The sequence below is a fragment of the Triturus cristatus genome, chromosome 10 (assembly GCF_964204655.1).
Source record: "Triturus cristatus chromosome 10, aTriCri1.1, whole genome shotgun sequence".
Classification (NCBI taxonomy): domain Eukaryota; kingdom Metazoa; phylum Chordata; class Amphibia; order Caudata; family Salamandridae; genus Triturus; species Triturus cristatus.
The window spans coordinates 1034807714-1034830999 of NC_140593.1; the positions used below are offsets into that span (position 1 = coordinate 1034807714).

Below are 23286 nucleotides of genomic sequence, written 5' to 3' on the forward strand. Positions count from 1 at the left end.
AGAGTGTGAAGAGGGCCCAAAATAATTTAACTAAAGCGATTCATTCAAAATCGCTGCCAAATTTAATTTTGAAGAGAAGAAATGCATATTTAAATGATGTTTAATAGTCTGGTCGACTATGCCATTTTCACTTTACATGCACAGTTTATCAGCAGCGGCCCTTCATTAATAAGGAACATGCACACTGTGCAGCCCCTGGGTTTCAAGCCATCCGCACCAACGACTTGCTAAGAGAGGCAAGCACCACAGACTCATGCCACACATACTAGTATTGAATCAAAATGTGTATTACCAAACTCACCTTATATGTTGCTCTTAAATCAATCCAAGAATTTAGAATATCAGGTTTTCGAATTTGCTTTCTTCTGCATTCATACAGCAAGCAAACCTCTAGGTCCCAGTCTGCAGAGAATAGCAGTAAAAGTGTGTGCAATTTTAGTTCCCAAATAACCAGTTTCACAAGTAGATAGCAGGCTACAAGACATGGTAAACAAGATCATACACTGCTTAGCTTATAGAGTAGGGGTTTAGAGAATTTACAAGCATATCTATGCTCATTTGTACCCATAAATAGCATTTTGTTATTTAGTGAACAGAGGAGTTCATACTACCATGTAGGTGCATCAGCTTACAAGAACATGTCCCTGATATGTTCAAAAACGCTACTGCTTCACTCACTTCAGGGTATCGGAAAATAGAACGCGTCTGCACTACCACCAGGCCAGTGGTTGCCTTTGGGTGGTGCTTGGTCTGCCACCTCTTAATGGCGTAGTCAATGCACCTCTTGATGGTCGCCTTGCCTCTGCGCCCCTGTCCATAATACAGGATGTGGGACTCCAAAACAAGGCGTTTATGTAATTTGCATGGGGCCATAAACGACAAAGAATGCAGTTTGCAGATGTAAGATAGTCACTTAGGCACCTAAATGGAAGCACCTACTAGAAGTTGCAATGATACACTCCTTTCAGTGAAGCCAAATCCTAAGCTACCTATATTTTAAGGAAATGGTAATAATACCTCTTGCACACAGTTGTGCTGCCAAGCCAAAGCTCCAATTAAGCACACCAGGACAAAGGGGGCCATTTTCTCCTTAAAGCATTTTAGACCATTAAAAAAGATTTTGCAGGCCATAAAGAATTACAACCATTCCATAACTGCTACATTTAGACCAATTTAGCCAAATTAAATAGGGGGGAGAAAGGGGGGGGGGGGGGGGGGAAATCCCACTTTTTAAATTAAAAAACACCAGTATGCACACAGTGAGTTACCTAGTTAGTCTTTTTTACCAGGGCATTAGTAGTCCCCAAACTCTGGCTTGGCTTATTCTTGCGTCACCCTACTGATCAAGAGCCAAATTTCACGAAACCCTGGAATACAAATCTCCGGCCTGGGGGCACTGCAATCTAGAAGAGAAATCTGCAAGAGTTTTATGGAGCATCTTCTCTTGTCCCTGCTGAATGTAGCATGCAGTTACTCTGACCCAGTGCTGCAGCAGACTCCGGACCACTGGCAAATTAGTTAAATGGTATTGTCTGATATTCATTTGGATTTCTCCTCTTCACCCTTACTGCAATGTAACAGATGATTACTTTTATTTCGTCAGTACCTGCAATTTCTTTTATGTTGGCATAGATGCGCCAAACGTAATGTGGATAAAGCTTCAGGTTGTAAGCATTTTTCTATTTGTCAAATGTATAAATTACATTTTGAGATTCACCCAGTGTTTAAACCAGGCATATGAGTTTTTAAATATCCCTTTCTTTTAAGATCTTAAGTAGTTTAAGATTTTTCAAAAACAGTCTAAACTAAAACTACATGTTTGACAACCTGTACGTCATTGAGCTTGTGCTGGTGGACGAGCTTAATGCAAATACAAACAATAAACACCAGGACACAAGTAAAACCTTGGAGGAAAGGACAAAATAGTAGATCAACTAGTATAGCATATCGACACAGTGGTTAAAAGTACATCTTTGGGCACCATAATTTGCATCTACGTTATTGACTTCAGGATGAAGACAGCTATTGCAATGCATACGAGTTAAAAACACAAATCAAAAATATCTACACACATAACAAAGTTCTAAAGGATCAATAGGTAATGTTGAAAAGCTTGCAAGTTGGTGGCTAATAGGTTTAAATAGGAAGGTAACAAAGTGGATCCACATGTCAGCTAAAGATTTTAAATTCTGAAAGACAAATTCAAGTAGAAGTCTAGGAATAACAGAAACTGAACATTTAAAACCGTAGCCCTGCGAAGAATGGAAAGCAAGGCAGAAGCCACAGCTGTCTGGATTAGGCATTTCTTAGGAATGTACTGAAATATTGGGATACACCTGGATAAAGACATGCAAGCCAAAGTTGAAAAATTCTCATGTGCAGGGCAGATATACACGATTGGGATAATTAACAAGATAAGGTCCAAAATTGAAAGACATTTAAAAGGAAAAACTAAAGCCTCCACAAAGTACTCATGTCTTCAACTTTAAGATGTAGTGTAGAAGAAAAAGACAATAGATTACTTTCCAGTAAACCAGAACGACCAAAGTCACACTGTATTTAAGAAAATCCAACCATGGAATGAGATGACCAGGGTCATTATTGTAGCAGGTAGCCTCATACATTAACTCACACAAAGTAAGTTCTCTCAAAAAAAATGTGTCCTAGAGATCCCTGCTGAATAACAGCAAAATCTCCAGGGGCATAGGGTGGGGATAGGGGAGACCTTTTCTTTAAGGACGAGAACCCTCACTCACCCGAAGGGTACATGCTTCATCATAGGGCTCCCTCCTCACACCCGGGCCTCAAGGTTTATTTATTTATTTTTGAGATTTATACAGCGCGTACAATTGCCCGTAGGCGTCTCGGTTCCAGGTGTGGGTTACAACTCTGTTAAGAGGAAAATATGAAGAGGAGCTGATGTGGTTTCAGTGAGAGAGTCTAAAGAAGTAGGTGAGTGAGGGGCAGAGTGTGAAATGTGAATTAATCTAAAACGGTCTTTAGGGCACCTAATAACTTTATTCAGTGGTTCCCTAATACAGGATTAAAAAAACAGAGCGGACTAGGGGTTACTAACAAATATACCCTTACCAGAGGTCAACCTGTTTCTGCCCTAAAATAACTCCCACCGGCGTTCATGAGCATTCCTCAGGCCCACATCTCAAAACTAGTAACTGTGAAACTTAATGATGCAAAAAAAATTTTTTTATCTCCGATGATCATAATGGCCATCAGATTTCAAGCCTGTATATATAGCAGGTGATGAAGACACCTTATCTAACAAAAAAAAAAAAAAATTACGAGCCATTTATAATTGGCTAGCATGCATGCTCATCAAATATAGAAACCCCCATGTTGCACACTATCCATATAACAAAGTAAACTATAAATAAATTGTGGTTACCTGCTCAGAGGGATTCTGTTACCTCTTTAGCCATACGTTACCGTACGTGAAACTCAGCTAGTGTAACAAAAATTAAAAAGACAACAGTAATGTGGGACAAACCAAACAAGAATTTGAGCAGCACCTTTGTACATCCATCATCTGTAGCCCAAATCTCCAGTGAATAGGCTGTATCGCAAACCCACAGCGCCTTGGGGGTACGTAAAAGCTTATTGCACCATAAGAAGGGACCCCAAAACTAATTTGTATGGTACTCAAAACAGACCATCCGCGTGAGAAGCAAAAGGGCCCCAGCTCTACCCTCACCTGTAAAAACAGGCCCGGTCACAATCTCCCATCTTTTGTATGTGTGCTCGATAGCCCTTACCTATAGTGCGGTCCAAATAAATCCTTCTTTGGCCGGGTACTGGCAAGAGAAGGAACACTAATGGTCACGTAAGTAAATTAACTTCAATGAGGAAATGACGAAATGCGTACCGTGCAAGATGAGCCCCATGGGATCTTGGGAATTGTGGTTTGCATGGCAAAGGCTTGCACGTAAAAGGTACAGTTACGTATAAGCAGATGTCTGTAGAAACAGAGAGAACAAACATGGTGGTCATCGATACTCCTCATTGGAAAATACTCCATGGATTCCATAGTACAGGCTCACCTCTCCAATCCATCAATACAGCCACTAAAAATTGGTTCAGGAGAAATCTTTGACGTGAGCCTATGAAATAGAGAATGTTTTGGGGAATAGTTGGGAAGCAGCTAACAGTAGTATGGTGCCTGGAATGTTGCGATGCCAAGGTTAGTGTAAATTCTGTATTTAGGCAACTTCCACAAGGGCAGTTATCCTTTCCAAGGAGAATCAAACATTAAATATATATATATATATATATATTGTTTTTTTAAAGGGGGCCCCAGGGGGTCCTTCTGGGACCCCCTAAGCAGATCTAGAGAGTCAGAGTATTTCTACTCTGCCCCCTTTATATGTTTTACACACTTATTCCCCTTGCTTCTTCAGCCTCGCTTCTACCGAGGCAGAAAATGGCTGCCAACAGTTCATGGTTTCGAATGTAGACAGACACTCGACAGCCAATTACCATTCAGCGCGAGATTGTCAGGGTGCGCGCTCGGTTCGGGGAGGGTGCGCGCATCCTCCCCGGCCATAGATATCACTAACTTTTTTACCCTAATTTTCTCAGGAACTACTGAACAGATTCACACCATTGATGCAAAAGGCACAAGTCTGAACTGAGGACTACCTCTTTGCCAAATTTGGTGTCACTCCGTTCAGCGGTTCGGGCTGTAGCTGCGACAACAGATCCTATGGGAAATTGCATGGGGGAAACGCGTTTTGGGACCCCCCTTTTTTCTCGGCCCCAGCTTGACTAATAACCACGAAACTTTCAGGGTGGGAGCGGAGCTGGCCAACAGTTTAGAAAATTTCGCGAGGATTCATCAACCGGCACCAGACTTATTGGGAATAGAATGTTGCGAATTTCCTATGGAAAATAGGTCCTAACTATAACTATCTACTGGCGACCGCCAGTAGAATATATATATACACCTCCTGAATACTGTTGGCGCTGAGGAAGGCTGTTCCAGCCGAAATGCATTCGCCGTTGTTGTACTTTTGAATAAAGATGCCCCCGTGGTCTCCCCTACTGTGGCCTCTTCTCTTTCCTTGGAGGAGTTTACGGTGATATATATATATATATATATATACACATATACATATACACACACACACACACACACACGAGAACACCCATTTTCATTCATTGTGATCATTGCTGAAGATTAAGTGTTCATCTCAGGTCTAATCAGCTCATATGGTGTTATAAGGGGACAGTAACCTATAACTGGCCACCTGCCCAGATTGGTCCAAGTAATTGCGTTGTTTAGTCCCAGTGTATCACAACGAAGTCTATAGATCCATCTCTTCTCTATAGAGCAGGACCGATTCACGGGTGCCCATAGCTCCAACATAGTTAGGTTTGCCAAGGATAGTCCAGTGTGTCGTTATCTGCATGTCCCATAGTGAGGAAGTGTCGAGCGAGTTTGGTGTTGTCTTTTTCACCGAATAGAACTACGATGTTCACCTATCCTCAATTTTACCTTGCGTGTAAGTCATCCCCACATATATTAAATTGCAAGGGCAATGTAATGTATATATCACTCCTTCTGTGTTGCAAATAGTCATGGTGTGGAGTACCCATGGGGTGGTGAGGCCTAGGTCTTTAGTCTGTGCCACTGACTTAAAAGGGACAAACAGCAGGTGCCACAAGGAAAGTGTTCTTTGGCTGGTGTGTTGAATCATAATGTCTGTTTTCATTAAAACGGACAAAAGAGGTCTTGGCAACTGATTGAACCACAGCTTCTATGGATTTTTTTTTTTATTACATCTGTCAAGTGACTAAAAGCACTTACCTACCAGACGGTTCAGTGGGCTTTTTGTGTATGTGTCAAGCAAGGCTTCCTGGTGGTTGTTTCTGGCCCTTTTCCGGGCTCTCTGTATTAACTTAGGAGGATATGCACCTTGTAACAATTGAGTGCTAAGTGTATCTGCAGGCTCCTTGAATTCTTTTTCTTTTTTATTTCTGTGCAGTGCCTGCGTAGCCTCAAGAATTGACCCACCCGGAGATTCTTTGAGTGCATGAGGGTGGAAACTGGTGCAACTCAGAAGGGAATTGCGGGCCCATTTGTTTAGTATATAATTCTGAGTGAATGCCTTCATCTTTGGGGGTAGAGTTGTTTGTCCAGGAAGGGCAAAGACTCACTGCTGTGCTCACAAGTAAATTTCAGATGTGGATTTCTGGAAATTAAACATGTTGCAAAAGTCTCTAGCGCCAGAACCGAACCCACCCAAACCACTAGTATATCAATATACCTCTTCTAAACTTTCAGGTTCGATGAATACGGGTCGTTTGAGTGGTAGATGGATTGGGGCTCAAAAAGGTGCATGTACAAATTTGCTGTACTGGGGCAAAAGTACTGCCCATCGATGTCCCGGTGGTCTGCCAATAAAGATGTTCCCCGAACTGAATAAAGTTCTCTTCCATGGCAAGAGTGGCTCACTGTAACACAAAGGAAGTGGGTGTCAAATCTGCCCATTCTCATTGGTTTAGCAAACATCTTACTGCTTCCAGGGACTCACCCTAAGGGATACCAGTGTACAAAGATTCTACATCAAAAGATGCTAGAATCGGAGTCCCTGAATCAAAAGAAAAATCAGTAAGCATATAAAGTACATGTTTTGTGTCCTGTAAGTGTGAGGGTATCTGTCACCATCTGGCATAAAAACCAGTCCACAGATTTAGAGAGGGGTTCAAGCAATGACCCCATCCCAGATACGATGGGTCCCCCTAGAGGTGGTCTTGTTGGTTTATGTACCTCAGGTAGCACATAAAAGTGCTTTCTGGACCAAAAATCCTGCTTCACTCTTGGTGATCCAATGGAGTCCCTTGCTTGATCTACCAAAGCTCTTATAATGGTCAGTAGTCTATGGGTGGGGTCCAGGACAAGACGTCGGTAATATTTCTCATCACGAAGTTGACAAAGACATTCAGCTTGGTAATACTCTTGATTCATAGCAATGGCCCCCACCCTTGTTCGCAGGATCGGAGCCTAAGGACTTGAGACAGTAGTTCATTCTTGGATAAATTTGAAAACGGGATTTTGGCAGAGGGCCTTAACGTTTCGAACTCTTTCATTACTGCCTTCTCAAAGGTGGCCACTTCCGGTGGAGCAAAGTGTAGAGGTGGATTGAAAGTGGACTTTGGTTTCCATCCCATGTTGGACATTTGACTGGGGACATCTTTCTCAGCAATATCTTTAAAAGAAAGCTAATCGTATTTTTCTGAAAAAGTGGGATATTTATCTCCGTGCATTAAAATTGTCCCCCAAATGTGTGGGCACAAAGCCCAGACCTTTGTTCAAGACCTAGTGTTCCAAAGGGGTAAGGATCTTTAAACTCAGATTGATGATCAGGTTGTCAGAGTACTTGTTAATGGAGATGGGTACCTAGTCATACTCTGTGTAATGTGTTGTTCTATCAAGGGATCCCACAGTACTCTCTGGATATCTTGCCAATTCCCTAATCTGGACCCTCTCCCACCTGACCACGTTCTAAAAAGAGTAGTGGGGTGCTCCGAAAGACATGAGATGGAACTGCTTCATAGGATAACCCCATGGTTGAGGTGACCACCAAGGGCCTACAGGGAATTGTGTAGAAGGTCCATTGTATCCTTCTCTTGGTTGGTGGTTCCTTGGTTGGTATGATCACTTGAATCCAAATCTCCAGATGAACTCCACTGAGTTGGAGGTCCACTCATCTGTCCCCTGTATCCAACCTCTTTCTCCTCTACGCTTATTGTAGAAGGAGGAGCTAGTGCATCCCTTTATCGAAGAGGACAATGTGCCTCATGTGAAGAAAATGCCCATGAACTCCAGAGGGAGTCGTTTAAGGGCAGAAACATTGACATCTAGTAGGGGTATATTGGTCAGTAGCCCCTAGTCCCCTCTGTTTTTTAATCCTGTATTAGGGAACCACTGAATAAAGTTATTAGGTCCCTTAAAGACAGTTTTCGATTTCTTCACATTTCGCACTCAGCCCCTCACTCGCCTACTTCTTTTGCCTCACTGAAAAACAAAAACACCTCAGCTCCTCTTCATATTTTTCTTTTAGAAGAGTTGTAGTCCATACTTGGGACCTTGCAGCCTGGGTGTGAGGAGGGAGCCCCATGATGAAACATGTCCACTTCGGGTGAGCGGTTTCTCGTCCTTAAATATATATTTTTTTTAAATCTCTACCTCCACCACACGGTTGCCCTTGGAGATTTTGCGGTTATTCAGCAGAGATCTCTAGGACACTAATTTGTTTGAGAACGTACTTTGTGTGAGTTTATATATGGATAGGGAGCAGCACGCTCTCACCTAGGGGGCCCCCTCCCTTAGATCTTTAGTGTGTATCTCTTCATTGCACAGTCTCTGGACTGGATCTGAAATAGCCCCTCCACTATAGATCATTGTTTATATATTTGACACTTCTTTTGATATTAGTTTTTCATATCTTTTTACCGACACGAACTACCAATCTGGCAGAGTGTAGGATTAGCCTTCGACGAGGATATGGTACAGTCCATACTACAAACTCCCAGTTTTTAGGCAAAACACTTATTACGAATCAAATGGAACAAGTTATCCAATCTTAAGAAATAACAGCTGTGAACTGCGATGCATGCAGCTATCCTTAGAGTACCTGGGAGGAAACATAGCTCCTCAGGCCCGGATAGTTACCAACACCCCACAGCTGTTCCTGGACAATAAGGTCTTTAAAAAACAAAACTGGTCTTTGATCTCTTGCAGGTGTACACAGGATTGCCGGATTCTTTTGATTAACATGGCCAAGGAGGTAGCGGATCGATTACTGGTTGAAATGCAAAAAGTTGGAATCTCAAATTAAAGTGACTGCCCATTTCTCAGTCTATAAAAAGAAACTAGAGGAGGGCAACAAACTACTAGTGGAAACTAGAGAAGGAATTCTTAAGTATAAGATTAATAAGCTGAAAAAAAATATGGACCTTTTTACACGAGAGAGTGTATCCCTACATCAAAGAGGACTCTGTGCCTATCTCCTGCAAGAACAATAACCGTAGAGGAGCAAGAGGTTGTAGGCAGCGGACAGATGAGTGGACCTCCAACTCAGTGGAGTTCATCTGGAGATTTGGATTCAAGTGATCATACCAACCAAGGAACCACCAACCAAGAGGAGGATACAATGGACCTTCTACACAATTCCCTACAGGCCCTTGGTGGCCACCTCAACCATGGGGTTATCATATGAAACAGCTCCACCCATGCCTTTCAGAGCACCTCGCTACCCTTTTTGTTTTTTAGAACGGGTCATGGCAGAAGAGGCCAGAGAAGAGGGTCCAGATCAGGGAATCAGCAAGATACCCAGAGTACAATGGGATCCCTTGATCAAACAGCCTATTACACGGAGCAGGACGAGAGACCCATCTCCATCAACAAGTACTCTGACAACCTGATCATCAATCTGAGGTCAAAGATCCTTAACCCTTTGGAACAAGATGGCTTGAACAAAGATATGGGCTTTGTGCCCACACATTTGGGGGGACAATTTTATTACACAGATAAAAATATACCAATTTTTCAGAAAAATACGATTAGCTTTCTTCTTTAAAGATATTGCTGAGAACGATGTCCCCCGTCAAATGTCCAACAAGGACCTTAAACCGAAGTCCACTTTCAATCCACCTCTACACTTGGTTCCACCGGAAGGGGCCCCCTTTGAGAAGCCAGTAATTAAATAGTTCGACAAGTTAAGGCCCTCCATCAAAATCTCGTTTTCTAATTTTTCCAAGAATGAACTACAAGGTCAAGACATTAGGCGCCAATCCAGGAACTGTAATTAAACCTGCAGACAAGGGTGGGGCCATTGTTATCAAGAAGATTACCAAGCTGAATGTCTTCGTCAACTCGATGATGAGAAATAGTACAGACGTCTTGTCCTGAACACTACCCCTAGACTACTTGACCATAATAAGAGCTTTGGTAGATCAAGCAAGGGAATCCAATTGGATCACCAAGAGTGAAGCAGGATTTTTGGTCCAGAAAGAACCAAAAATGCCTTACTTTTATGTGCAACCCAAGTTACATAAACTGACGAGACCACCTCCAGGGAGACCCATTGTATCTGGGATGGGGTCACTGCTTGAACCCCTCAATTTGTGGACTGTTTATGCCGGATGGTGACAGATGCCCTCATACTTACAGGACACGCAACATGTAAATAATCTGCTTACTGATATTTCTTTTGATCCAGGGACTCCGATTCTAGGATCTTTTGATGTAGAATGTTTGTACACTAATATTCCTCAGGATGAGTCCCTGGCAGCAGTAAGTAGTAAGATCTTTGCTGTAACAACGAGAACGGGGCGATTGGACACCCACTGCCTTTGTGTTACAGTGTACCACCCTTGCCATGGAGGAAAACTTTTCAGTTCGGGGAACATCTTTATTGGCAGACCACTGGGACATTGATGGGCAGTACATTTGCCCCCAGTATGGTAAATTTGTACATGCACCTTTGAGACCCAACACATCTACCACTCAGACAACCCGTATTCATCGAACCTAAAAGTTTGGAAGAGGTATATCGATGATTATACTAGTGGTTTGGGAGGGCTCGTTTCTGGCTCGAGACTTTTGCAACATGGTTAAATTCCAGAACTCCACATCTGAAGTTTACTTGGGAACACTGCAATGAGTCTTTGTCCTTCCTGGACCGACAACTCTACCCCAAAAATGGAGGCATCCACTCAAGTATATACTAAAGCAATGGCAGCAATTCCCTCCAGAGTTGCACCAGTTTCCACTCTCATGAACTCAATCTCCCGGTGGTTCAATTCTTGAGGCTACGAAGGAACTGCACAGAAATACAAAAATTCAAGGAGCATCCAGATACACTTAGCATTCAATTGTTACATCGTGCATATCCTAATAAGTTGATAGAGAACCCGGAAAAGGGCCAGAAAGAACAATCGGGAAACCCTGCTTGACACACACGAAAATTCCAATGGACAGTCTGGTATGTGTAAGTACTTTTAGTCACTTGACTGATGTAGTAAAAAAAACCAAAAAAAAAAAAACCCACAATCAATAGAAGCTGGAACATTTTGAACAGTGGTTCCAACCAGTTGCCCAGACCTCGGTTTGCATTAAAATGGAGTAGGAACATTAAAGACCCAATAGTACACATGCAACCTTGTATTCAGTCTATTCATGTTGGTTTAAAGACAATGGTCCATCACACCAGCACGGACTATAGACCTAGGATTTACCACCCCATGGGTACTTATCACCTTGACGCATTGCAACACAGAAGGAGTGATCTATACACTATGCAGTCCTTGCAATTTTATATATGTGGGGATGACTACATGCAAGGTAAAATTGAGGATAGGTGAACATCGAAGTTCTATTCGGTGTAAAAGACAACACCAAACTCATGACCCCTCCTCACTATGGGACATAGAGAAGACGACATACTCTGGACTATCATTGACAAACCTAACTAGGTTAGAGCTATGGGCACCTGTGAATCGGTCCTGCTCTATAGAGGACAGAGATGGATCTATAGACTTCGCTGTGATACACAGGGACTCAACAACGACATTCCTTGGACCAATCTGGGCAGGTGACCAGTTATAGCTTACTGTCCCCTTATAACACCATATGAGCTGATTTGACAGGAGAGGGGCACTTGATCTTCAGCAATGATTACAATGAATGAACATGGGTGGTCTTGTGTATGGAAAATGCAACTTACCATGTATGCATCTGTTCTTGGCATATAGAGCTGTAGAGTCCTAGGCTGTGCATAGACCGCCATCTAATGTTGGGTCCGGATGTTTGCACTTTGTTTTTCTTTGAAGAAGTCTTTCCAGTCAGGCGGTAGGTGACTCCTTTAAGTGATAGCGCGCATGAGCATCGACTCCATTGTTAGATTCTTTACCCGCAGAGGGTGATAATGGAGTTAGTAAGAGTAGCAAAAGGAGATGTCCATGAATGCATGTATCCAAGTAAGATGTTACTGCAACAGGTATAGGTACCACGGGAGGCGGGTGGGCGCATATGACTACAGCGCTATATGCCAAGAACAGATGCATACTGGGTAATTAGCATTTTCCGTTCAAGGCTTTTGAGCTGTAGATCATATGCTGTACATAGACTACAGAGCAGTTATCTCCCAAAGCGGTGGCGAACCTGTAGCAGTTGCAGTTGTTTGCAATAGTGTACGCAGAATTGCTTGGGCCCACACTAGCTTGCTGTCTTGTTAACACATCTACACAATAGTGTTTTGTAAATGTGTGAGGTATAGACCATGTTGCAGCTTTGCATGTCATTTATGGGTACATTTCCTAAGAATGCCATAGAAGCCCCTAGTTTGCGTGTAGTGTGCTCTAGGGGGAACTGTTAGTTTTGCATTTGAATAGCATATTTTAATGTATTTGACTATCCACCTTGCAATACCCGATTTTGATATGGGATTGCCTTTATGTGGTGGAGCAAAAGCGACAAAAAGTTGGTTTGTCTTACGGAAAGGTTGCCCTTTCTATGTAATAAAGTATGCTCTCTTCACATCTAAAGCGTGTAGGGCACGTTCTGCCATGGATTCTGGTTGAGGTAAGAACACAGGCAACAGATTGATTGATATGAAAGGCAGAAATGACTTTAGGAAGGAATTTAGGATTGGTCCGAAGAACTACTTTATTTTGGTGCATCTGTAAAAAGGGTTCTTCTAGAGTTAGTGCCTGAAGCTCACCGACTCTTCAGTAATGTAATAGCTATGAGGAAAGCTACCTTCCATGTGAAAAATTGCAGTTCACATTTGTGCAATGGTTCGAAGGGTGGACCCCCATTAGCCTGGTGAGAACATGTGGAGATTCCACACTGGAGCAGGTGGATGTCTTGGGGGAATGACACTTTTGAGTCCCTCCATAAAAGCTTTGATGACAGGCACTCTAAAAGGGCAATAGATGTCTATTCTGGAGGTATACAGCTATCACAGCCAAATGTAAGCGTATGGATGTGTATGCTAAATTGGAACGCTGTAGATGTAACAAATAATGTTTTGAACAAGATCATCAAGTGGGTTGATGTGGTTGTTAGTACAGTATATTACAAACTGTTTCCACTTTGCTGCATAGCAGGCTCGTGGTAGGACGTCTAGCCTCTAATAATATTCATGCAGTCTGGCGGTAGATTGAGGTAGCCAAACTCTAGGACTTCAGGTGCCAGATCACCAGGTTGAGTTGAATGGGGTCTTGAGGTCTTATGTCTTCATGGTTCTGTGTGAGGAGATTGGGTGTAAGATGTAGTTTTTGATGAGGAACTACTGACAGTTCCAACAAGGTTGTAAACCAGGGTGGACGTGCCCACGTGGGAGCAACTAGGATTAGTGGCAGGGATGCTTGTTTGAGTTTTCGAAACACTCATGGAATGAGTGGGAGAGGCGGAAAAGCGTAATCAAATATCCCTGACCAATTTATCCATAGTGCATTGCCCTTGGACAATGGGTGTGTATACCTGGACGCGAAGTTAGGGCATTTTGCGTTTTGATGTGTGGCGAACAGATCTAGGTCTGTGAAGCCCCACATTTGAAAGAATGTGAGGAGAACTTGAGGGTGTAGCTCCCATTCGTGGATTTGTTGTGTCTGACGACTGATTGTTTACTGCTGGAAGGTGTTCCGCTAATACATTTTGTGATGTATTGCCCATTTCCAGATGGTCTGTGCTAGCTGCGACAGCTGGAGAGTGTCTCCCCCCCCCCCCGTTTTTGTATGTAATACATCGCTGTCATGTTGTCTGAAAGAATCAAGACAGTCTTGCGTACTAGATGAACTTGAAACTTTCAGCACCAGAACAATTGCTAGCAGCTCTAAGTGATTTATATGAAGTTGTTTCTGCTGCAAGCTCCATATGCCCTGAATTGTGTGGTTGTGGAGATGTGCTCCGAAACCTGCCAGTGATGAGTCTGCTGTTAGTACTAAGAGTGTTGAGGCTGAAACAGATAGCAGGACTTGTATATTCCAGACCCTGACTGGAGTTGGGTATGCTGGAGCTGTGTGTGTCTACAGTAGCTCCCAGATAGGCTTGAGTGTTGGACGGTTGGAGATGGGATTTGGACAGATTTACTGTGAATCCCAGCTTGTGGAGCAATTGCACAGTTCTTTGTGTGCGGCGTAGACAGATGTCGTGCGAGCTGGCCTTTATGAGCAAGTCGTCTAAATATGGGAAGACGTGAACATGTTGTCTTTGTAGATGGGCTGCGACCACTGCTAAGCATTTTGAGAAACCCTGGGTGCCGTTACTCTGAATGGGAGCACCTTGAATGGATAATGCTGGCCTGCTACCACAAACCTGAGGTATTTGCAGGATTTATTGGGATATGAAATTTGACGTCCTTTATATCCAGAGTGGAAAGAAAGTCGTATTGCTGAAAGAGCAGAAGCACTTGTTGGATTGTTACCATAGGAAAGTGGTCCGACTGAATGTACAGATTTAGTTCTCTTAGGTCTAATGTAGGGCTGAGAGAGCGGTCCTTTTTGGGAATTAGAAAAGTAGAGGGATCACACACCTGCCCCTTGGTATTGTAAAGGGACCAGTTCTATTGCACCTTTCTCCAACAAAGAGAACCTCTTGCTTTAGAAGGGTAAGATGTTCTTGTGACATGAGGTGCGACCTTGGAGGAATGTTTGGTGGAGTTTTTGTAAGCTCCAGGTAGTAACCAGATTGGATAATTTGTAGAACCCATTTGCCTGATGTAGTCGTACTCCAAATGGGTAGAAACTGGGAAAGACTTCCCCCAACAGGAGTGGAATGATCGGGGGTATGGAAAGGAAGTCACAGTTTGGGGTTTTTTCAGGGGAAGTGCGTGTTGAATTACCCCTGCCTCTTCCCTTTCCGTTGATTCCTCTATATCCACCTCTGAAGTAACCTCTTGAAGAGGGTGACTGATTGCTGTGTTTGTTAGAGGGGGGGATTTTCTGTAGATCTATTTTTGGAGCCACCCCTGTAGAACTAGCGACTAAAGGATCCTCTGTTGTATGGAGATTGTAAGGCCCCCATGGACCTTGCAACCTCCGTATCCTTTCATTTTTTCCAGTGATGTATCAACAGCTGGACCAAAGAGGTGTTCTTTGTCAAATGGTTGGTTAAGAAAAGGAGTGCACCTCAGGTTTATATCCTGGAATTCTTAACCAAGCATGCCTACGAAGCCGTATGCTAGTATTTACTGCCCGGGCTGCTGCACCTAGTGCACATCTGATAGAGGTTTTAGTTATTAGTTTACCCTCTTGAATGAGGTCACTAGCTCTAGACTTCTGCTCATCAGGAAGAAATTCCATGAGCTTCTCGAACTCATCATAATGAGCTCAGTCATATCTCGCTAAAGTGCTTGAGCATTGGCAATGCACCAATGATTAGCTGCTTGGGACGCTACCCTTTTGCCCGAAGCATCAATTAATTTGGACTCTTATCAGGAGGAGGGGGCTTCACCTGTGGTTTGTGAATTAGCTCACTTACAAGCGTTAGAAACTACAAGAGAGTCCAAGGGCAACTCTCCTTTAATATATATAGAGGGTCTGTATAGTAGGTGCAGATTTGTTCTTTTTCTCTACCCCTGGGAGTGATGATTCTTGCTCTCACGGTCTTTAAAGAGGTCATCCGCATGTTTAAGCACACCTTTTAGCATTGGTAATGTTTGGGTAGGCCTCGGAGATGAACTTAGGGTTTCAAACAAAAAATCTTCCTCTAAAGCCTCTTTATGTAGATATACCCCATGATACTGTGCAGCTTTGTTAAGGAACTCAATATAGCCAATATCATCTGGAGGAGAAGAAGGTCTGGATGGATACAAGTCTGGGTCATTATCTGGTTGACTGGTTGAGGGTCAGTGTCAATGATCCCAGGGGTCAGTATCTTGTGGTGCATAGTCATCTGCATCCCCCATCCTCTGTATCTTGTGGGTCAGGTGATGGTGGGGGAATGTGTGGGTGTGATGAGAAAATTTTAATCAATGGGTAAAGAAGGTGGAATACAAGTTGAAGGGTTAGTACCCACATTATTCCTTTTAAGAGGAATGTGGTAATCTTCTTGTAAGCCCATTTTCCTCTTCTCAGGTAGTTTGGCAAGAATATGTCCAGTTTGTGGATTAATCACAATTTCCTTTTGTTTTGGATCGGAAGGTGGAACATGGTCAGAGGGTCTCCTCTTTTGTTGAACTGCTTTCTTTAGATGCCTTTTTCAGCTCCGAAGTTTTTGGCTCTGAAGATTTAGGCTTAGTCAACGCTGGCACTCACACCAGAACGTGTGTAGATTTCGAAGCCGAAAGTTTCAGGTCGGCACCGGCGTGAGGACAGGAAATTTCTCGGTGCCGACCTTGGCCCGAAGGAAGAGGAGGGACCGGAGCCTTTTTATGGAAGAGATGGTAGGGGAAGGAAGTCTCTGTACTCCCGGTGTGAGGTCTTGGGCATCGGAGTCAGCTTCAGACACAGATGTGCTCCTCCTTGCATTCTGCTTCCTGCACGTGGGATTTTTCATGTTTGGAGTCGTCTCCGACGAGATCCGGCGCGGAGCCGCTTTGTTGGTGCATTTTGTGATGTCTAGCCCGACTGTCACGGAGCGTCCTCTTTGATCGAAACGACTGACATGTGTCGCAGTCTTACTAGTCATGTTACGGGGATAGGTAAAGGTTGCACACTCCGTGCATGTCGGTGCGTGGAAACATAGCGCGACACCCAGGGCAGAACTTGAATGGAGTCCGTTCCTTAGACTGCCATCAACCCCGGCGCAGGTAGGCCCAACGGCCTTCCACGAATCTTCTGATCGAAGGCTTTAGAGTGTAGACGATAGGTGGAGAATGGGAAACGCTATCGATAAACAATATAGTCTAGGGTAGTGGATTGCACGTCGAAGGGGGCCAGAGGAACGGTGTCTAACCGGAGCGCAACAATTCACATCCAAACCCGATGGCGGAAAAAAAAAAAAAAAAAACAATCCAACAACGGAGTCGATACCCATGCACACTATCACCGAAAAGAGGAGTCACCTACCTCGTGACTGGAAAGACTTCTTCGAAGAAAAGCAAAGTGCAAACATCCGGACCCAACACTAGATGGCGATCTATGCACAGCATATGATCTACAGCTCATATGCCTTGAATATAATATATACACATACACAAACATACATACATACATACATACATACACACCTCTGATTCTCCTTGGCGATGAGATAACTGCCTTTGCGGAAGTTGCCTATATACAGAATTTACACTGACCGTAGCATCACAACATTCCAGGCACCATTCCACGATAATTAGCCGCTCGCCCCACTGTTAAAAAACAAAGTCTCCATTTTATGGGCTCACGTCAAAGATTTCGCCTGAACCAATTTTTAGTGGCTGTACTGATTGAACCTGTGGGGTATTTTCCAAAGAGGAGTATCGATTACAACAATGCTTGCTGTGTCTGTTTCTACGGACATCTGTTTATACGTTACTGCACCTTTTACGTGCAAGCCTTTGCCATGGAAACAATTCCCAAGATCCCATGGGGCACGTTACATATTTCGTCATTTCCTCTTTGAAGTTAATTCATTAATGTGACGGATATGGTGTTCCTGCTCTTGCTGGGACCCCGCCAAAGAAGGATTAACTCTGACCACAGTACGGGTAAGAGCTATCGAGCAAACATACAAAGATGGGAGAATGTGACCAGGCCTGTTTTTATGGGCAAGGGTTGGGCTGCGGCCCTTTTGCTTCTCATGTGGATGGTTCATTTTGAGTCCCATACAAATTAGTTTTGGGGCCACTTCTTATGGTGCAATGATAAGCTTTAACATACCCACAACCTTACGTACCCCTAAGGCACTGTGGGTTTGCGATAGAACTTATTCACTGTAGATTTAGGCTAGAACTTATTCACTGTAGATTTAGGCTACAGATGATAAAGAGAATACTCAGGTTTTGGTAATCTATTGGGATACCATTGAATATAAAATAAAGTTCTCATCTTTCCTCATAATAACATTCCCTAATGACTTTAAAATTGCAACGCACGTACCAGGTTACTGCTCAAATTCATATGCTTTGTTTGCCCCACACTACCGTCATGTGTCTTTAGTTTTTACACTAGCCGAGTTTCACGTGGGGTGCCTTATGGCTGAAGAGAGGTAACCACAATTTATAATTTTCTTTGGTATATGGCTATTGTGCAACATGGAGGGGCTCTATATTTGAGGAGCACATATGCTGGCCATATTATAACTGGCTCGTAATGTTTGGTTTATTTTACAGATAAGATGGTGTATTCATCACTTGCTATATATACACAGGCTTCAAATCTGACGGGCAGTATATTCACCTGTGCTAAGTTTTTTGAGTCATCATTTCACTTTCACAGAGTGACTAATTTTGAGATTTGGCCCTCGGGAATGCCCATGAACTCCGGTGGGAGTCGATAAGGGTAGAAACATGTTGACCTCTAGTCGGTATATTTGTTAGTAACCCTAGTCCGCTCTGTTTTTTTAATCCTGTATTAGGGAACCACTGAATAAAGTTATTAGGTGCCCTAAAGACAGTTATAGATTTCTTCACATTTCGCACTCTGCCCCTCACTCACCTACTTCTTTGGCCTCGCTCACTGAAAAAACACCTCAGCTCCTCTTCATATTTTTCTTTTAGAAGAGTTGTAGCCCACACCTGGGACCTTACGGCCCAGGTGCAAGGAGGGAGCCCTATGATGAAGCATGTCGCCTTCAGGTGAGTGAGGGTTCGCGTCCTTAAAGAAAAGGGCTTCCCTACCCACCCACCCCCGCCCCCCACCACACTGTTGCCCCTGGACATTTCTCTATTTTTCAGCAGGGATCTCTAGGATACTCATTTGAGAAAACGTACTTTGTGACTTTATATATTGATGGAGAGCAGTAAGCTTTCACCTAGGAGCCTCTCACTTATATCTGAAGTGTGTATTTCTTCATGGCCTCATTATACACCAGCTTGAATATAAATAAAAAGCATACATTAACCCCTTCGGTGCTCATGACGGAATGGTTCCGTCATGACCCACGGTTGAGCTGTGCTCATGACGGAACCATTCCGTCATGACCACGCAAGATTCCGTCAGCACAGCGGCGGAATCTGCGCAGCATCGAAGGGGTTAAGGTCAGAAAAAAAAAATACATGTGCATAATAAAATTGTATAAAGACGTCTGCATTTGGAGAGAGAAGCGTTACTGTTGTTCATCATGATCACATCTCATACAGACACTGGAGGATATGGAACAGGAAATGTAACAAGTGAAGGATGATACACGTTTGGATTGATGGGGCAAAAAAAGGCCACCCAGTTACATGCAATTTTCACCTGTCCAGAACATACAGGTCTATGAGGTTTAATAGCTATAATTTAGGGAAACAACCACATCCTGAGGCATTAGTTACTTTGAGATCAAAACCAGGAAGCTCGGATGAATAAAAAAAATGGCAATATTGGTGGAAATATATGGGACTGGTGGAAATATATGGGAGGAGGAAACTTGCATGGTAGATTGCTGTAGGGAATACATTTCTTGAAACACTGAATAAGCTAATCTACATAGATGCTTTATGTATGCTTACTCCTACTTACTGCCTTCTCAGTTTCTATGAATTATTTTTCAATTTGAAGCTTTGGCACATACATAAAAGAAAAGGTCTAAATAAGTTTTTAATTTAAATAAGATTTGCAAATGCAAAGCAGAGAAGCCTGCTTCACTTCCCACATTTGAATCCAGAGACTTCAACAACATAGCTAGTGCCCAAGCCTGTGTGTGAGCAATTGTGGCAAAGGATTCAAGGACAGTGGAAATGCACCTTGCATACACGAATGCACACACATGCATACATAATTCCCCCCTCCCCCCCCCCCCCAACCACCATACCTAGAACACTGGACAAATCATCTTCCCTTTCATCATTTCCTATTGACATTTATCATGCGAGGTGATAAATTCCACTTTCATACAGGAGCTAGGTTGCTCATGTACCATCTGTAAACAGAGTCCAAACTCCATCTTCGACTTGGAGTCCACACTTTCTTGGTGGTATATGCTGTGTTGTCCAACTTACTCCCAAAACCATTTAAATACTGCCAGCACAATCTTCTCAAAATACTGTCGATATTTATATTTTTTTATTTCCCTTATCTTGTTTTGAATCTGCAGTCCATCTCCCTTTTGTTTAAAATTTTCAACCTCGGCTCAATATGCAGTGTTGCACTGTTTAGAATCACAAAATAAATAAAAAATATTAAATGGCAAGTCATTTATTAAGAATTTAAGGTATGAAATTTTACCTGACCACGTAACAAATGCACACAACTTGTCTTCTGGAGTAGGAGGACTTGAAGTAGCTGAAAGGAATACAATTTTTTTCTGTGTTTGAATTTTTTGAATCCAACTGCAAAATTGTGATAAACAAATCTTAAGGGGTACACCTTCTTCCACTTGTTCCTAAAACAAATAACAGCCACCATTATTTTCCAGCTTGCTGAGTAAGGCAAACGTTAGTTCTATAATAGTTTCAATACAAAATGAAAAACATTCTTGTATATAAAAAGGACAAGAGCCACAGATTGCCTTTTTATCATCATCATCTTCCATCCCTTTTTATTTAGCTCGTTCCTGATCAAAAGATTTTACTTCAAAAATGTGCATTCATTTTTAGGACCATGTAAGTGTGCAATCAATCAATTAGGGGTTTATAGAGCGCACTACTCACCTATTAGGGTTTCAGGGAACTGGGTGCGGGGAGTGTGCAGCTCAGATAGGGGTCAATTGAAGAGCCAGGTCTTGAGGTCTTTCCTTAATTGGTTCGTCGGAGGTGTAGGGGGGAGATCGTTCCAGTCCTTGGCTGGCAAGTAGAAAAAAAGACCTTCCACCTGCTCTGTTCCTGTAGAAGCGTGGGACGGGGGTAAGGGAGAAGTCGGCTGAACGGAGGTTTCTCTTGGGGGCATGGAAGGAGAGGTGGGTGTTGAGGTATTGTGGTCAGATGTTGTGGAAAGTCTTGTAGGCGGGCGTGAGCAGCTTGAAAGTTCTTCTTTCAACAGGGAGCCAGTAGAGGTCGCGGAGGCGTTGGGTGATAGGGTTGTGCTGTGGGATATAGAGGATTAGTCTGGATACGGCCTTCTGGACGGTCTGGAATTTTGAGGAGGAGGTTTGTTGATTTGAGGGAGGATGGCATTGCCATAGTCCAGTTTGCTGGTGATGAGGGTGTGAGTGACCATTTCCTGGAGTCGGAGGGTATCTATTTGAATGTTTTCCGAAGTATGCAGAGGGTGCTGAAGCATGCGGAGGATATGGCATGGATCTGGCGATTCATAGTGAGCGATGAGTCCAGTATGATGCAGAGGTTGTGTGGGTTTCTGAGTGCGGGGGGGGGGGGGGGGGGGGGGGGGGGGGAAACCAAGTGTCATTTCATGCAGAGGCGGTGGAGCAGAGGATGAAGACTTCAGTTTTCTCTGAGTTGAGTTTCAGGCAGCTGTTCTTCATCCAGGTTGCGACAGCTTCCATCCTCTTGGAAATTGTGCCTGGTGATGTCTGGTTCCTTGGTGAGGGAGAGGATGAGTTCGGTGTTATCGGCGTAGATGGTTGTGAGGGGAGCCATGTAGATGTTGAAGCGGGTGCGGCTTAGGAGGGATCCTTGGGGTAATCCACATCTGTCCTCGGTTGGTTCTGAAAACAATCATTGTTTGTCATACTTGAAATCTCAATTAAGCTCAGGTTTTGTGTTATTTAAAGAAATGCAAAACCATGGTCCTCAAACTTTGGTAAAGGAGCAATACATATGATGCTATTTTATATGGATATGTGCTGCTGACCCTATGGCCACTTCTAAGGTTTTAAAAAAAAAAAAACCCACACAGATATTACCCTGCTTAAGCTCAACATTTTCAGCCATCTTTGAACCGATTGGGAAGAAACAACCTTCAAATGCACCATGTCAGTAAGTGCCGCAAGGCAAATGATATGTTGGGATGTGGTACACTTTCGAATTAACTTTCATTTTGCTTACAGCAGGAATGTAATTCTTTAGTTCAAACTGATGTGGAATATAGCTAGTGTACTCCGTGGCGGGGATTCTTTAGTGCCGGGATTAAAGCAGCACAGTCTTTTAAGACCAGTGGGTTTGAACTACCAGGAAAGAGTTCAACCACCTGGTGACAGTTGGGGATGTTTTTCTAACTTTGGCTATACCAATGACTAGGATTAAATGGTCTACCTACTTAATGTGATCAACAGGCTGCAAGAAAGCACTGGGGCTGGTCTGTCAATGAAGTGAAGTTGAAGGTAGTTTGAGATCCTGAAGGATGTCCCTGTATCCAGGGACGTAGCCATCAGTGTTGCAGTGGCACCAGAGGAGGAAAGGGTCCAGCTACACCCACCGCCCCTTCAGTATTTTGAATGGAAAGCATGCTGGATAACCCAGCCCTAAATGCCTTGTAGTACTTGCGGAGGGGGTGGCAGATAGCAAGGACTAGGTGCATGCCTGCAGCGTGTTGTTACTTTGGCGCTGCTTGTGTACGCACTTTTTACCCCCTTCCCATTTAGGTGTTTAATATTCCATGAGCCTGCCCACTGTGCATAATTGGAGAGAACTTCTGGCATGCTCAGATCAATCCCTATGATTGTCCAGCCATTCTGGCTGGAAATTCATGGTACAGTGTATCCTGTTATTTTCATGCTCCTAGTTGGGGAGGACAACCAAGACTCATTGTGTTTTCTCTTAAGTATATATTTCAAAATGGAAAATACTAGATTTCACCGATTTTCCGATTGTTTTTTAGTGGCTTTGTCATTAAAGTACGGCCTAGGGAGATGAATGATGGCAACCCTTGATACATTTCGAGATCATAGCAGACAGAGCACGAGACGGAGATAGATGAGGTGGAGAAGTGGAAGGGTGTGAAAGCAGGAGTTTGATGAGGGAAAGCAACAGGAAAGACTGATGGATGGAGACAAAGCATGTATGAAAAGAAAAGAATGAAAGAAAGGTTGAGGGGGGTACAACAACTATTGAAGAATATAGTTTAAGAAATGTGTTAGACATGGGGGGTCTCTTGTTGGCAAGGATTTGCACCTTTGTCCAAGTAGAGACCCTTCTTCCTAGTCAGGGTGTTACACTCCTAAAATAACTCCTGCTAACCCCTGCTCACCCCTTTGGTAGCTTGGCACAAGCAGTCAGGCTTATCTTAGAGGCAATTTGTAAAGCATTTGCACTTCCAACAAGTAATACAGGGAAAACACTACAAAAGGACACCACATCA

The 23286-nt window shown here is 43.3% G+C and overlaps 1 protein-coding gene across 1 annotated transcript in view; it reads right to left on the bottom strand.

The window, feature by feature from the left end:
• Positions 1-23286, bottom strand: part of ERI2 (ERI1 exoribonuclease family member 2) — a 103928-nt gene that overhangs the window by 6828 nt on the left and 73814 nt on the right. The window contains exons 6-7 of the mRNA XM_085629093.1: positions 20317-20473; positions 302-402 (exon numbers count right to left, since the gene is read on the bottom strand). Coding sequence (XP_085485219.1) covers positions 302-402; positions 20317-20473 — 258 coding nt within the window. The remainder of the gene's footprint in view (positions 1-301; positions 403-20316; positions 20474-23286) is intronic.